The following is a 14,617-nucleotide window of genomic DNA, read 5'->3' on the forward strand; positions in this document are numbered from 1 at the left end:
GGAAGGAGGAGGAGGATGATAGGAAGGAGGATGCTGCCAGAAAGGACGAGGAGGCTACTACTAGGAAGAAGGAGGAGGCTGCTGCCAGTAAGGAGGAGGCTGGTGTATATGTCACTTATGTACAGAAGAAGCTTCGATCTAGGAAAGATGACACAGATGCAAATTTGAAGAATGATGTTGCTGCCAGGAAGAAGAAGGATGTTGCTGCCAAGAAGGAGGAGGGTGCTACCAAAAAGAAGGGTGTTGCGGGCAGATCGAAGAAGATGACAGCTGCCGAAAAAGAAATTTCCAAGTTTAATGAAGATACGAGGAAGGAGATGGAACTATCTATTGCTAGTGCAACCAGGTAGGCTGAAATTGATGCTGCAATTGCTCAAGCTGAAGCATTAAAGGATGATGCTGGAGGCGGTGAAGATGACGAGGAGGTGCAATTTACAGATGATGAAGATTTTTTTCTGTTGTGTACGCTGTCATTCACTCTAACTGAAGAGTAGGCTACACAACATTCTATAATGGATGACCCACAAGAATTTCTGAGGGCCATGTTTGAGATGCTTGGTGAGAGGTTGTGTTCAATCCCTAGCAAGTACACTTCCCCCTTTGATTTTAAAGGGCAACGACCACAAGTACCAATGTCTAAGGCTATGGCTCTTAGGAGGAAGATAGCGCGACCCTGATCTGAAAAGGCAAGAAACCAGTCACAACTATTTCGTTTATTTCCTACATTTTGTTAGCCAATTTATCCATTTTGAATGACCTGGCCTCTTTTTTTCTTTTTCTTTTTTGTGTTTGCAATGTGAATCTTATCAGTTTTGGCTTGTTTGTTCAGCTAAGTGGTGAAGACATTGTTGACTCATTCAATGATGGAAAACAAGTGGAGCAGTGGGTCATTGATTATATTGTTGCTTGCTTGCGTTATGACAACATCGTACACAGGGTGGATGCTTCTGGATATAGGATCTTCATCTCCTATGGTATTTTTGTGAGTCATCTATTACTTCTGCTTATTAGTTATCGATACACATATGTTTGTTATTTTTTTAGACATGGTTACATGGTTGTTTTTAACAATTTTTTTATGTTGTAACTGGAGTTTTTAGCATGTTTTAAGTGTATTGTTTACATGTTGTAAACTGATTTTTACAATATTATAACTTGTTTGTTTTAGCATGTTGTAATTGAGTTTTTAGCATGTTGTAACTGAATTTTTAGCATGTTGTAACTGAGTTTTTATAGCATATATAATGATTTCTTGCATTTTATTTGTTTTGCAGATACATTTAAACACTGATAATCTTTTTATCGCCCTGTGGAGTATGAATATGCAGTTAAAGTACTAAGAGTCGAGCTACAAAGTATGATATCTCCGAGACAAAATTGGTCAGCTTTTTATATGCACGTTGTAACTGCTCTCAGTTGCATGATGCAATTGATTGATTTATTTATTTTCATGTTACAACTGTATTGTTCTTAGTTTCTAGATTGTGTTGGTGATTATATAGTAACTTATATGTGACACATGGAGTAATTGGTTTCTTACCAGTGTAGGTACTATGGTAGCTCTCAGATATTTTTGTGGAACTACTGGCTGGTTATAATGACATGTTAACTGATATATCACTCAGGTGGTAATTGATATGATGTATGTGTAGTTTCTAAGGTTGATACTATTGTAATATGTATGTGTGGTAATTTATTTTTTACTTAAATAGTAACTATTTTTTATGCATGTTGTAACTACAGTGATAGTCATGTTGTAACTGCTCTTAGTTGCATGATGCAATTGATTTGATTTTATGTTTCATGTTGTAACTATATGCTTGACCATGTAGTGACCAAATTAATCATTTTTTATACTTTACATGTAGATATTGATTCCAGTGTAAACAAAACTTATTCCACTAATATATGATGCATTCATAAAGGTCACAGTGTGGGTAGTAACGAGTGTGATTGCATAATAGTAGTTGTAACACTATCTCGTAAGTAATTGTGGATAGTAACCAGTTTGACTGCAGAGTAGTAAGTAGATTGGATCTGGTAAGTAACTAACTTGTGTACTAATGTGTGAGACGATATGATTATTAAGCTCACCTGTGTGTTCTCACTATTTTCACTCATAGCTGAATTCACATGCTCTCACATCTTCATGCACCTTGAACACGTGCAGTGACCAAGAGAAGTTGTCTTTCCCTTTTTCATGCTTAACGAGTACTCGTTCTCCTTTTTAGGATCAACATCCATACGGAATGTTGTGCTTTTTATCCATTTTGTCATATACTCTTGGTGTGCCTTCCTGGTGTACACCCGGTTTAATTGCTCATCATACAGCGCTAGGTAAGGTCTGATATTTTTCGCCTATTTTTTTTAGAAAAAGTTAGATTTTGCAATCAGACATTGCAGTAGTGGAAAATGTATTGTAGATGATATCGCAACTAACATTCGAATATGAGAAATAATTGCCCTACATGCTGAAAAGTAACCAGTATAGAGAAAAACACTAGTGGGAATTCAGTAGTGATCAGGGCCCTAGTTGAGTAGTAATCCGTATGCATTGTAAGCAGTAACTGGTTTTAAACAAAACTTATTTTTATCACCTATGAGTAGTTGGTCTCCCCTGCTTCCATGTGGTCGACATATTGAATGGCTTTAAGCACCTTCTAGGCAAACATGTGCAGCGATGTTGTTTTGTTCACAAATCTGTCCTTTAGTACTCTGTTGGTGCTTTCGCTCCTTTGTGTGGACATCATTCTTCCACAATAGAGGCCCTCAAAGTATGTTGCAATCCACATCGTACTCTTCTCCCACAATAATTTGATTGTTGGGTTGTCAATTATGGCATACTCCTGCATTGCCATAGGCCTCGCTATAGGAAGAGTTTATTGTCCAAGCTTGTTCAAATTCAGTTGGCGACAACGAGAAGTTGAATAGACCTTCAACCTTCTCTCTTAGACCTTTGTGCGCAATGTATAGTTTGTCGAGGTCATTTTGCCAAGGCCTTAGCACATGAAACCTGCAATACCTATGTTGTGTCTTGTCAAAAACCTCTGTTATTGCTAATTTCATTGATTGATCCTCATCTACAAAATAGTATTTTGTTGTAATCAGAGTTGCAACTCTGGCATCAAGAGTCGTAATCACATAGGAGGAGGGGGATGGAAATGCACCTATTATCAACACCTGGGGTTGATGTCCATGCATGCAGTTCCTGAATGTTGTGAAGAGACAAACAAAAGAATTTGCTGACTCATCATGTATAAGCACTTGCTTGAAGATAACATTTTGCAGCTGATGGTTTGATCCAACAAACATTGCTAGCGGCATATTTTTGTTATTTGTTCTGTGCGTCGTGTCAAATGTGATGACATCCTCGAAATATTTTCATTCAACCCTTTTGTTTGCGTGTTTCTAGAAGATGTTCTGAATGACTTTGGTCTTGGGGTGAATCATTACATCCCAATAGAAATACTCGTTATTTGTTTTGCATTCGTTGAAGAAGGCAGTGAGATTTGGGATATCGTCTTCTCTTCCTTGCCTAAGAAATTCTTCTTTGCTGTTGGTTGTAAAAAGTCAAGTGTTAGCACTGCAAATCCATTATAGTAGTAACTGGTGTTCAGATGAAATTGCAACTACAATGATAATCATGGTTTTACTTAACAATAATCATAATAGTAATATGACAATAACCTGTAATCAGTTAGAATAGTAACTATTAAACAAAGGAATCTCAAATATGATGACAAGCATATGTCTAGGACAGTAACCACAAATATGATACAGGAATAATTTCTAGCAATCTACCTGTTCTTTAGATCCCTCTCAGTAAATGACCAGTTTTGGTGACCTCCGTGTAGTTCTGACATCACATTCATCGCTGCCTAGTGCTGCACTCCGTTTCGCACTATGATATTCATTAGGTTTAATAGGGTCTTTCCTCTTATGTGCATGCATATAGCGTGTCATCCGCGGTCAGGGGAATAGTTGATGGTTGTGTTCCAAAACAACATGACCTATATACAAGAATTTTTCATTCTTGTTCAGCTTCACTTTTACCTCAACTTTGCAACCACATCACATTGATGTCTTTTCAGTTTGGCGGTCCTCATCTTCTTCATAATCTTCACTTTCTTGGGTACCATAATGTCTTTGACTGCTACATACGTAAAAGCATACTTGATTCCGTGTTCGATACTTATGGACGTTAAACCCAGCCAGGATTGTATTGTCACAGTAGAAGTTGTATGCTTCTTTTGGATCATCAAATATTAGTCCCTCTTTTGGCACAAACTCATCCAACACCAATGAGTCCTAGATTAACACAAGGCATAGTAATCAAGAGTCGAAACAAGATCACAGGATTTAGCATAATTCATATAGAAACATAATGGAAATTAATTCAAGTTCTTTTTCATAGTCTAGATAGATGAAACTTACATTTTCTCCCCTAATCATAACTGGGTGAAATAGTAGATCATAACTTGGGTGTAATCAACATACACGGATACATGTTATAACAATCGCAACCAGGGTATGTTCAAAACAGTAACCAGCAAGTACAATAATTGCAATTGATCCAAGTTTTTTTAGATAACAAGTGTAATCAGGATTGCAACCAGTGAGTATTAGCAACAGTAACTAGGATGCATTGAACATGTACAGTTACATATTATAGCAATCGCAACTAAGGTGTATTCAAAACAGTAACCAGAAAGTACAATAATGTCAATTGAGTATTAGTAACTAGGATGTATTGAACATGAACGGTACACATTGTAGCAATCGCAACCAGGCTATGTTCGAAACAGTAACCAGTAATTACAATAATTGCACTTAATCCTAGTTTTTTTAGGCAACAAGTGTAACCAGTCGAAACTAACATATGCACACAATCGTAACACACTACAGGGGACCTTGTAATGAATTGCAACCAGTGTATATTAGCAATAGTAACTACAAAGCACAAGAGATTGCAACTAGAAACTTACATGGACGTATGTCTTATCCAACGCAGGTGTCACCATGGCGCTTGGAGAAATTACAAGTGGGGGCATCATTTGTGATTTGAGCAAAGGATCCATGGCTTGGAGGCGAGGACGTGGAGGCGGTACCGATGTGATCAGCATAGAGGAAGCTGTCGTTGATCTTGTTGGATTCGTGGTCATCGGTGCTATAGCAGTTGCGATCGACGATGGATCTGGGGAATCAACGGTGTTGACGCATGCGGAGTCGTGAAACCCACCACGGTTCGAGGTCATGGCGCCATAGTTGCGATGGGGTGGCGTCGAATTCGGTCGATTCCCCATGACCATCGGGGTGAAATCGCCGCTCCGCGGTGATCCTGTTCATGCTTTTTGTATGGAGCTGCGTGGAGGAAGCCAGATCGGAGTCGAGATCGGTGGGGCGCGGTCGGGGATCAAAGTTGGTCGCTGGCTTCCGGCGCGAGAGGAAGGTGGGCTTGGGTCATAGTCGCACGAGGATGAAGCCTGGTCTGTCGGATGGAGGAGGCGCGCGGCACAGCGGCAATTTAATCTCCGACGTGTGTGTGTGTGTGTGTGTGTGTGTGTGTGTGTGTGTGTGTGTGTGTGTGTGTGTGTGTGTGTGTGTGTATGTGTGTGTATATATATGTGTGTGTATATATATACATGTGTATATATGTGTGTGTGTATATATATATATGTGTATATATATATGTGTGTGTGTGTATATGTATATATGTATATATGTATATGTATATATGTGTATATATATATATATGTATATATGTGTATATGTACATATGTATATGTATATATATATATATATATGTGTGTGTGTGTGTATCTGTATATGTATATATCTGTATATGTGTATATGTGTATGTATATGTGTATGTATATGTGTATGTATATGTGTATATGTATATGTATATGTATATATGTGTGTATATATATGTATGTGTATGTGTATATGTGTATATATGTATATATAGATGTATATATATATGTTCTCTGCTTCTAATAATTATTAACACGAGGTGTTGCGAAAAATGTCATGCTATTTAATTTTTTTCCTGTGTAACTACGACTGATCTTAAGATGTATGTAGTAATCAGACGTGCAATTTGAATCAGTCTACCTCTGCCTACTGGAGACAGTCCAACTGCCATGGATTGTATGTCTTGTGGCTAACGATCACATACGGTATGTTGAGTGGGTTTATATAGAATCTAATTGGATCATGCGATCTCTCGGATGCTGTGCCTCAAGATAATTATTTACCGATTGCAACTTCTTAAAAAGATGTTTCAAAAGTTAGCATTCAAAGTCTCTATTAGAATATGCAACTATCAGAGCAGCAAGTGACTTGATCATATGATGCAAGCCCAGTTTCAACAAACTAAACAAGAAACACCCTGACTTTGCCTTCAATATCACGGAACCACCTCCGTTACCCTCTCTAGAAACAAAATTGTGCAAGTTTCTTCCTAATACATGCATGCCACTGACGTAATGAGGTTGGCATGCTAATAATATATTCTAGGTGCAATCCAAACCAAAATGTTATCACTGCTTGATGAGCGTCTCTGCCTACTCTCTCTCTTACCAGCTTTACTGGAAACTAGAGACGGACGCATACACCACCACCATCTAGAAACGCTATCCAAGCGGACCTGGTGCACACTTGGAGAGAACATTTAGAGCCAGCACGAAATGCACTTCTTGTGTGAATTAAACGGCCTCTTAGGATAATCCAACTGGTATGGTTGACTATATTTCTTGTGGCTAAACATATTACAACTGAGCCCCACTTACTACAAGTCAAGTGAGTTTTTCTACGAACTACTAACATTTCGCCTGCCTTTGTTACAGGTTGTTTTAGTGATATGTACTTGCCTATCAATATTTGTAGGCTATTTATAGTTTCTACTGGGTCTCATAAAATTAAGGTTCTTTCCTATGGGAAAAAAGCTGATTTTCAATACGAAAGTGTATCTTTTCGTAAAAATATGTACATAAAGTTGTATGAGACTCCACTATTTAAGAATATGTTTATTTAAAGGTCCATGCGGGTTCTGCACTCAGCATGTGCAGGTTCGGCTGCTAAATCCTGCCCACGGGTCTAGCAGATCGGGCGCAGGTTTCTACCTATGCCTGTGGGCCCACGGGTCATCCGAACAGACCAGATGTCAGCCCAGCGGCCCAACCCACTCAGCCACTCCACCGCTCCACTACTCACTTACCCTGCCACCGCCACTCAGGCACAGGGCACTTGAGCCCCCACCTGGCTTCCTCGTTGCTGCCCCGTCCGGCCGCCCCGTCACCCCCTCTGCACCCCCGCCCAGCCTCCTTGCCGCTATCTCTGCTCCCCTGTCCAGCCTCCCCGCCAACTTTAGCGTCATGGTGACAAGGCAGACGAGGAGCCCCGCCGAGCTAATCAGCAGCGGGTAGCACACCACAGCGAAGCCATGGTCAATGTTGAACGACGAAATGGATGCGATGAACAACACCACATAGGTGGACTCGGCGTAGGACCCCGACACCCGGCAGCCCCGCCGCCGCCCCTCCTGACCGCCCCGTCTCCCCCTACGCACCCCGCGCCATCCTCCCCATTGCCGCCCAGTCAGCGAGGCTCCCCGATCGACCCGATGAGCACCCGACAGGTGTGGGTTTGGATCCTAGTTTTTGCCCATTTGTCATCTCGGGCTCAAGTCGGGTTAAGACTGTTGGGTTTCGGGTCAGGTGTGATTTTGCTCCAGTCAGTCCTGACCTGACCCATTGCTATCCCTACACGTGCATGCATATCCCATGCACTAATCTTCCAGTTAAGTATGAAAGATTGGGATCAAATCTTTTCAGTACCTCTTCTTTCCCTTGGCTAATTACATGCTTATTGCATTTATATATGTACTTTTAAGAGAAAGAATTTATGTATATCAACACATGATGGTGTTGCTACCATTACACTATTTGTGGTGCTGGTGCATCATGAACAAAAAGGAAAAGAGAGATTAGAACTTCATACTGATACTTGGATGGTGATCATTTTAACACGTGAATAGGCATTCTTTTGCTCAGTTTATATCATCAGCAGGGTTGTTGTTGGTTCAGACAGGGTTGCAGCATGCATGTTTTCCTAGGTAGCGGGGTGGCGCAGATTGGGTTGTCAAATGGTCATAATTTATGAATGGGTCATAACCAGGATCATAATTTGATGAGACGGCTCGGTTTGTAATTACTAATATAGGTATAGAGATATGGAGGATTTAAAGTCATGTGATCTCTTGGTTGTTAAGCCTTAAGATAACTATGTTTGCCAACCGTAACTCCTTCAAAAGTGCTTCCAATGTTAGTATTCAAAGCTTCTAATGCGCTACTATGAGAATTGCAAGCGTCTTGAGCATATCACGCCGAGTTTTCAACAAACTAGACAATAGAGAACTGCTTTTGCCTTCAATATCACGAAACCACCATACACACACACACACACACACACACACACACTTGTCTCACTAATACTTGCCTCACTGATCTATCCTACCCTACCCTTTAAGGACAGATCCATATCCATTGTAAAGAGTGGGCATGCAAATTGTATACTCAAGGTGCAATCCAGACCTCCACTTATCACTTGATTACACACCTAAATAGTCTCTCTTAGCAGCTTTAATGGGCACTAAAGATATAGGCTCATGCACCACCACGAAGTCACCAGCTACATTAGCTATCCAGCAAGCTAGACCTGGTGCACACTTGAAGACAACATCTAGCTAGAACCGACACACCACGCACTTCTGTTGTGGATCTCTACATGCATGCTTTCCACATGTGTCAGCTTGCTTGCTTGCTCCATCGGTCACTCCTTCCCTTGTCGTCCCCTTTTAGCCGCATTCACCAGTCATAACCCAAGAAGAAACCTGATATATAAATAAACAAATAATCAATGTTGACATGAAACAGTATGCTTAGTTTGGTATTATACACCTCTGATTAGCTTTGCACGAAAAAGTAGTGGCATTGGGTCCAAATGGTAACTGCATGCTGAGCCACTAATGCTAGCTCCAGTTGGGATCGACTCAGATCGCTTGCTTGTCAGTGGATGCTCTGATCACCCTTCACTAATTAAATCTCCTCCCAGTTCCGCTAGCACGAGCGTCAGCGCGCGACTAATCCCTAGTGCCCAGCATTTTCCGTTCGTTTTCTCACCCATTGGCGCACTGCTGATTAGGTGAGGCTGCACTTAGCCGGACTATCCATGTCCTGCACACCGGAACAAGGCATATGCTCTTACGAGGTTGCGATGCTGATGCCTTTCGCAATGTATATATAGGTTGCACAGGCCCCAGAGGCGCCTCCGGAGTTTAAGACTTGCAGCAATGGTTGCCAAGATGAGTAGCGCCGCCAAGGCATACGCTGCCGTTGTTCTGATCAGGCTCATGTACTCCGGCATGCATGTCATGAGCAAGGTGGCCCTGAATGAAGGCATGAACCCCCTGGTGTTTGTGTTCTACCGGCATAGCACCGCTGCGCTCGTGTTGATCCCTCTTACTTTTGTTATCGAGAGGTCAGATTATTGTGAACTGTGCCTTGATGTTTACTTGCCTGATTGTTTATTAGCTTGCGTTCTGTTCTGATGCTACTTCTTGTGCAGGCGAAAAGCTAAGCCGGTGACGTTCAAGATTGCATGCAAGATGTTTATTCATGCCTTATATGGGTAGGTTGAATTGTATATTCTAGTATGAAATATGAAGAAAATCATTCTTGTTATGCTACTTCTGAAGTTCTGAATAAACTTGCAACATTTGAATTACTGTTGAATAAGTTGTATAAGCATTTCAGCTTCCTTTGTCCTTGACCTGCAGCCACCAGCCAGGTGTACGTAATACCTTTTTTTTTCTCAGGGTGACGGCATGTGGTGACTTATTCAACCTTGGCCTCAACTATGCTTCAGCTACATCGTCATCGGCATTGTACAATGTTCAACCGGTGGTCACGTTCATCCTAGCCGTTATATTTGGGTAACAAAATATAAATTCATTCTGTTTTTGTAAGACTATGTCATGTAAGGTCCTATTTATTTAATCTTCTATAAGTTGTGGCTTGTTCAAAAGTTTGCTCCTAGTATAAACATATTTAGACTTGTTTCTAGCTTTTCAGGCTTCTGTAGTATTAAAAACTGATTTTGCTTCTTGGAAATTATAGCCAGAAACTAGTAAAAGTAGGTTATTTGTTTCAGCTTTTGGCTTCTGACTACGTCATGTAGAAGTAAAAAAAGTAAAACCAGTCATATTTGTCCAGTCCTGAACAAAACTTTTATTTTTTGACAGGATGGAGACTATGAAATTGACGAGGTTCCACGGCAAAGTAAAATTCGCTGGTATTCTTTTCTGCATCGTCGGTGTCACCGTGCTGGCCTTCTATGAAGGACCAATGTTCAAATCCTTCAACCATCACCAGCTCTTTCAGCACCGCGACAACGGCTCACCTGGAGCAGACACCAACTCCAAGAAGCAATGGGTGTTGGGAATTTTCCTCATGACACTATCTAACGTCTTAGCAGGCTTATGGACAGTGCTTCAGGTAAAACAATGTTTGAAGTTTCAGATTTCTCCTTCAGAGAAAACGAAATCTTCGTATTTGTACGGCACTTCAGACCTCGATATTTATGGAGTGGCGGCAACTTGATGTTCTATTTTCAGGGGCCATTAATAGAAGACACTTCCAAGCTGATGAACACCACGCTTCAGATCTCATGCGCGTCGGTCCAAGCCTTCGTTGTGGCTATCGCAGCCGAGAGGGACTTCTCCAAGTGGAAGCTGGGCTGGAATGTTAGCCTCGTCGCGATAATCTACAGCGTAATTCAGCTTGAACAAACTGTTCGAGTTCACATTTTTTTTAATTCAAAATGACCTACAGCGGTAGAGCCCTACTGATGCATGTTCCTGAATGAAATGGAACGACATTGTAGGGTGTGATTGTTACTGCGCTTTCGTACTACATGCAAATGTGGACGATCGCCAAGAGGGGGCCGGTGTTCCTTGCCATGTCGATGCCGCTTACTTTCGTGTTCACAATCATCATATCCTCCTTCATTTTAGGGGACGCAGTTAGCCTAGGGAGGTATGTCTGCAATCAGTTACTGTTAAACTTGTATTACACTGAAGAACGTGCAATTTTCCTGTATCATTGAATCTTTTTGCTGCTGTTGTGTCCGTGCAGTATTTTTGCCGGGATACTACTGATTGGAGGCCTGTATAATGTCTTTTGGGGTAAAAGCATCGAGGAGAAAGATGACATTAACAAGATAAGCACAGGTAAACCTGGCCTGGAGCTGCAGGACAAGGAGGCGCCCCAAGTGGCAGATGACGATGCAGAAGCAAAGGTCTAGCTCAGGCAGGCGATGGATGTGACAGAAAAGATTGTGTCAAAGCCAAGCTAGCCACTGGTTTCAGGGTGCTGCGAACGAACGCACGCATATGCAGCAGCTCTACTCACCTGAACTGGTGGCGCCCAATTGCATTGGTTTCGGACGATAAGATGACTTTGTGCCATTGTATCTGCTCCTGGCGCAGCACAATGTTTCCTTTGCACTACCATAGTTTATTCATCCGCATGAATAAAAAGGAGTTTGGGTCGCTTTTAGTGAGCTTCTACGTGACCTCAGCATGCATTATTCTCCTTATTCTATATAGCATCCGATCTGGTTGTCAGGTGTGTCATTGTGCATGTGTCAACTCATGTCTGCCATGCATGATAACGTCGCAGCAGCCAAAGTGACAGCAAAAATGGAGTAGTGGATTTCACAGTTCGATGCATATCATCGAGGCCATTATGCTCGCCACACCCATCCTTTGTGCATAGAGAATTCGATTCGGTACCTAAATCGTACACATCCCAACCTTAAACATTTCATGAGCGGGGAAACGGGCTTTCACTGTCTGTACGAACGGCACGATTTGTAACCCAACCTTACGATGAATCCGTAGACTAAAGGGAGACAAGACTTGTTGGAAAAGATGTCTGCGCAACTTGCTTCCACGCACTCGGCTCGATCAGAACTCGTGCTGGATTTGCTAACCACCCGGCCGGCGCCAACAGACGACACACTGAGACACAGACGGATGGAGCCATGCATGAACAGGAGAGACGCGCGGGTAAGTTGCGGGCTTGCGGCGACGCACGGCGGCCCGACAAGCCGCGCGCGAGTCGTTCCGCGCGGCGGCCGCCTTTGCCCTTGCCCGGCTGGGTGGAGCCTGAGGGGGCGCAGTGCGCAGGACTTTTGCGCGTACGGCGGCTGAGACAGAGAGCCCCCGACCGCCGGCCGACCAGACGAGCGGTTGCTGCGCCGCGCCTGTGCGCGTGGACGGTTTGCCGTTGCCGTTCCCTTGTCTGCGCCGTGCCGGCGCTCACGGTGCATCGGTGGCTTGCGTGGTGCGCGCACCAAATCTCACGCACAGATCTGCACGCACGTACGCCGCGGAGCAAGGCAAGCGCAGGCCTCGTTAGCCACGGATGGCGGGCTGTGTGTCCAGTCCAGCGCGGCAATGTCCCAACGCGTGCGTGCGCGCGACGCGGCAGCGACAGCGACCGATCCGCACATCAACATTTCCGACTTATTCTGTCCTTCGTGTTCCCTTGGGCTCTGAACTCCGGTGGGAGGGGTTAACTGGTTCCGCGAGTGCCGGGTGCTTGTGTTGGCCTCCATCTGGCCTGTTCTGTTCGTGAGCAGCCAGACCGAATCCGTCTGACCCAGCCCGCCCAACATTTTATGGGCTCCAGTAAGGCTAGACTTACGAAAATTCTGTTCCATACGTAACCGTTGAAGTCCAAGTTGCGGATGACTATAGCATAGATTCACTTAATTTTTGACAATTTTTTCTCAAACGTTTTGAGTAAAACTTTTCTCGTTAATTTTTTCTCAAAAATTTTAAGCAATTTTTTTCTCATGAAATTTTTTTCTACTTTTCTCATGCAAACTTTCTAAAAACAGAAAAACATGGGAGTGAAATTTGTTTCAAAAACAGAAAAAAAACTAGACTGTCGAGTGGTACTCGTGTTCGCTTCCTCGCGCGCTTAAGTAGCAGGATTCCTAGACTTGGCTGGCAGTCTGGCACTGTCTCGGCCAGAAAAATAGCCAACGGCTACATATTCGACAGGGAGCACCTATCTGACATTCGGCTATTTTTATTTCGGAATGCAGTAAAAAATTTCAACCAATCTGGGCATGACATGTAATCAATAAGACATTTTTGTGTATCCAGGAAAACTAACTGAAACTTTCTTGGATTGCAGACGATTGTTTTACACCCCGATCAGGAAAAGGCATGTAACCAAAGCACTTTTTCAACCAGACAAAATCGATTGAAATTTTTTCCAATCACAGTCAATCTTTCTCAACCAATGATATAAACTATTTCTACTATTTAAAAAATATATAGTGATTCTTACATCTTATATCCTGCTTTCACATTTATTTAACCTTTCTCGTATTCAATTTCCATAGTTAGATATTATTTACTTGTAAATACTACTGACTTACCTCTCCATCCGTCCGTCCATCCGCCCTCCCGTCGTTCCTCCCTGCCCATCTCCCACGCCCTGGCCCTCCTCGACACTGTCACCTTCAAGGCCCTCTCCCGCGCTGACCTCTGCCTCCTCGTTTCCTCCCTCGCCTCGGGTCTCCGCCACCGCCTCTACCTCCGCGCAGGCAACATAGTGTTTCTCATCCTCCCAAACTTCGTCACCTTCCCCGTTGCATTCCTCATCATCCTCGCCGTCGTCGGTGTCGCCACCACCATGAACCCGTCCAGTGCCCCCAGCCGAGATCTCTACGCGGGTGCGGGACACCAGCCCCCCCCTTGTGCTCATCGCATCCAACAACGCCGGAAAGATCTCATCTATGTGCGTCCCCGTCATCCTCGTGCTTGAAAGCTTCCATCTTGTCGACCCCGAGTCAGCACCCTTCCGAGCGCTCTGGTGAATTCCACTATCATCGACATGGCAGCGGCCCCGGCGGTGGGCCAAGACGACACGACATGTCCTACTCCCTCCCACACCACCACCCGGCCCACCCCTACCAGTCTCCGGCCTCACCTCCGCCGAATTCCATCAGATCTACCTCAACCTCCGCATGTCATAGCGCGCTTCCACAAGGGAGGTCACCAGTTTGGCCCACGAGATTTCGGTCGACGAAGAACTAGATCCAATGCGATGGCAGCCGCCCACGTGGGCCACCTCCGTGACACGCACCTCCTCGTGGCACTCCTCCTGCTGGTGCTCTAGTTGTCTCTGGCTAGTGCCTGGACGCACACCACCGCGGGCTGAAGTGATGGCACCGAAAACATGAGATCCACTCACCAATCAAGACGGTGCTAGTGGCGGTGATGGAGAATCGCAGCATTGACCAAAACTGTCTATTCCTTAGCGGTCAGACTGAGACACCTTGCGGTCAGACCATGACTTAAGAACTTAGAAAACTTCAGCCTTGCTTATACAACGGTCAGACCAATCACTGCTGGCGGTCAGACCACCACGATATAGAGCACTCAAAAGATAGTTTTTTTGGTTCTTCTCAAACTAAATTTCTCATTCTAGATGAAATGTAAGTTTGAGCAATTATGACACTTTTGATATCTCAAGTA

The 14,617-nt window shown here is 43.5% G+C and overlaps 1 protein-coding gene across 1 annotated transcript; it reads left to right on the forward strand.

Annotated features, from left to right (window-relative positions):
• Positions 1 to 9,286: 9,286 nt before the first annotated feature.
• Positions 9,287 to 11,622, forward strand: LOC133893111 (WAT1-related protein At5g64700-like). Its single transcript, XM_062334075.1, has 7 exons — positions 9,287 to 9,540; positions 9,628 to 9,690; positions 9,878 to 9,994; positions 10,304 to 10,556; positions 10,676 to 10,831; positions 10,945 to 11,096; positions 11,196 to 11,622. The coding sequence occupies exons 1-7, from the start codon at positions 9,353 to 9,355 to the stop codon at positions 11,362 to 11,364; spliced, it is 1,098 nt and encodes a 365-aa protein (XP_062190059.1). The 5' UTR covers positions 9,287 to 9,352; the 3' UTR covers positions 11,365 to 11,622.
• The last annotated feature ends 2,995 nt before the right edge of the window (positions 11,623 to 14,617 follow it).

Source organism: Phragmites australis, chromosome 15 (assembly GCF_958298935.1).
Source record: "Phragmites australis chromosome 15, lpPhrAust1.1, whole genome shotgun sequence".
NCBI lineage: Eukaryota > Viridiplantae > Streptophyta > Magnoliopsida > Poales > Poaceae > Phragmites > Phragmites australis.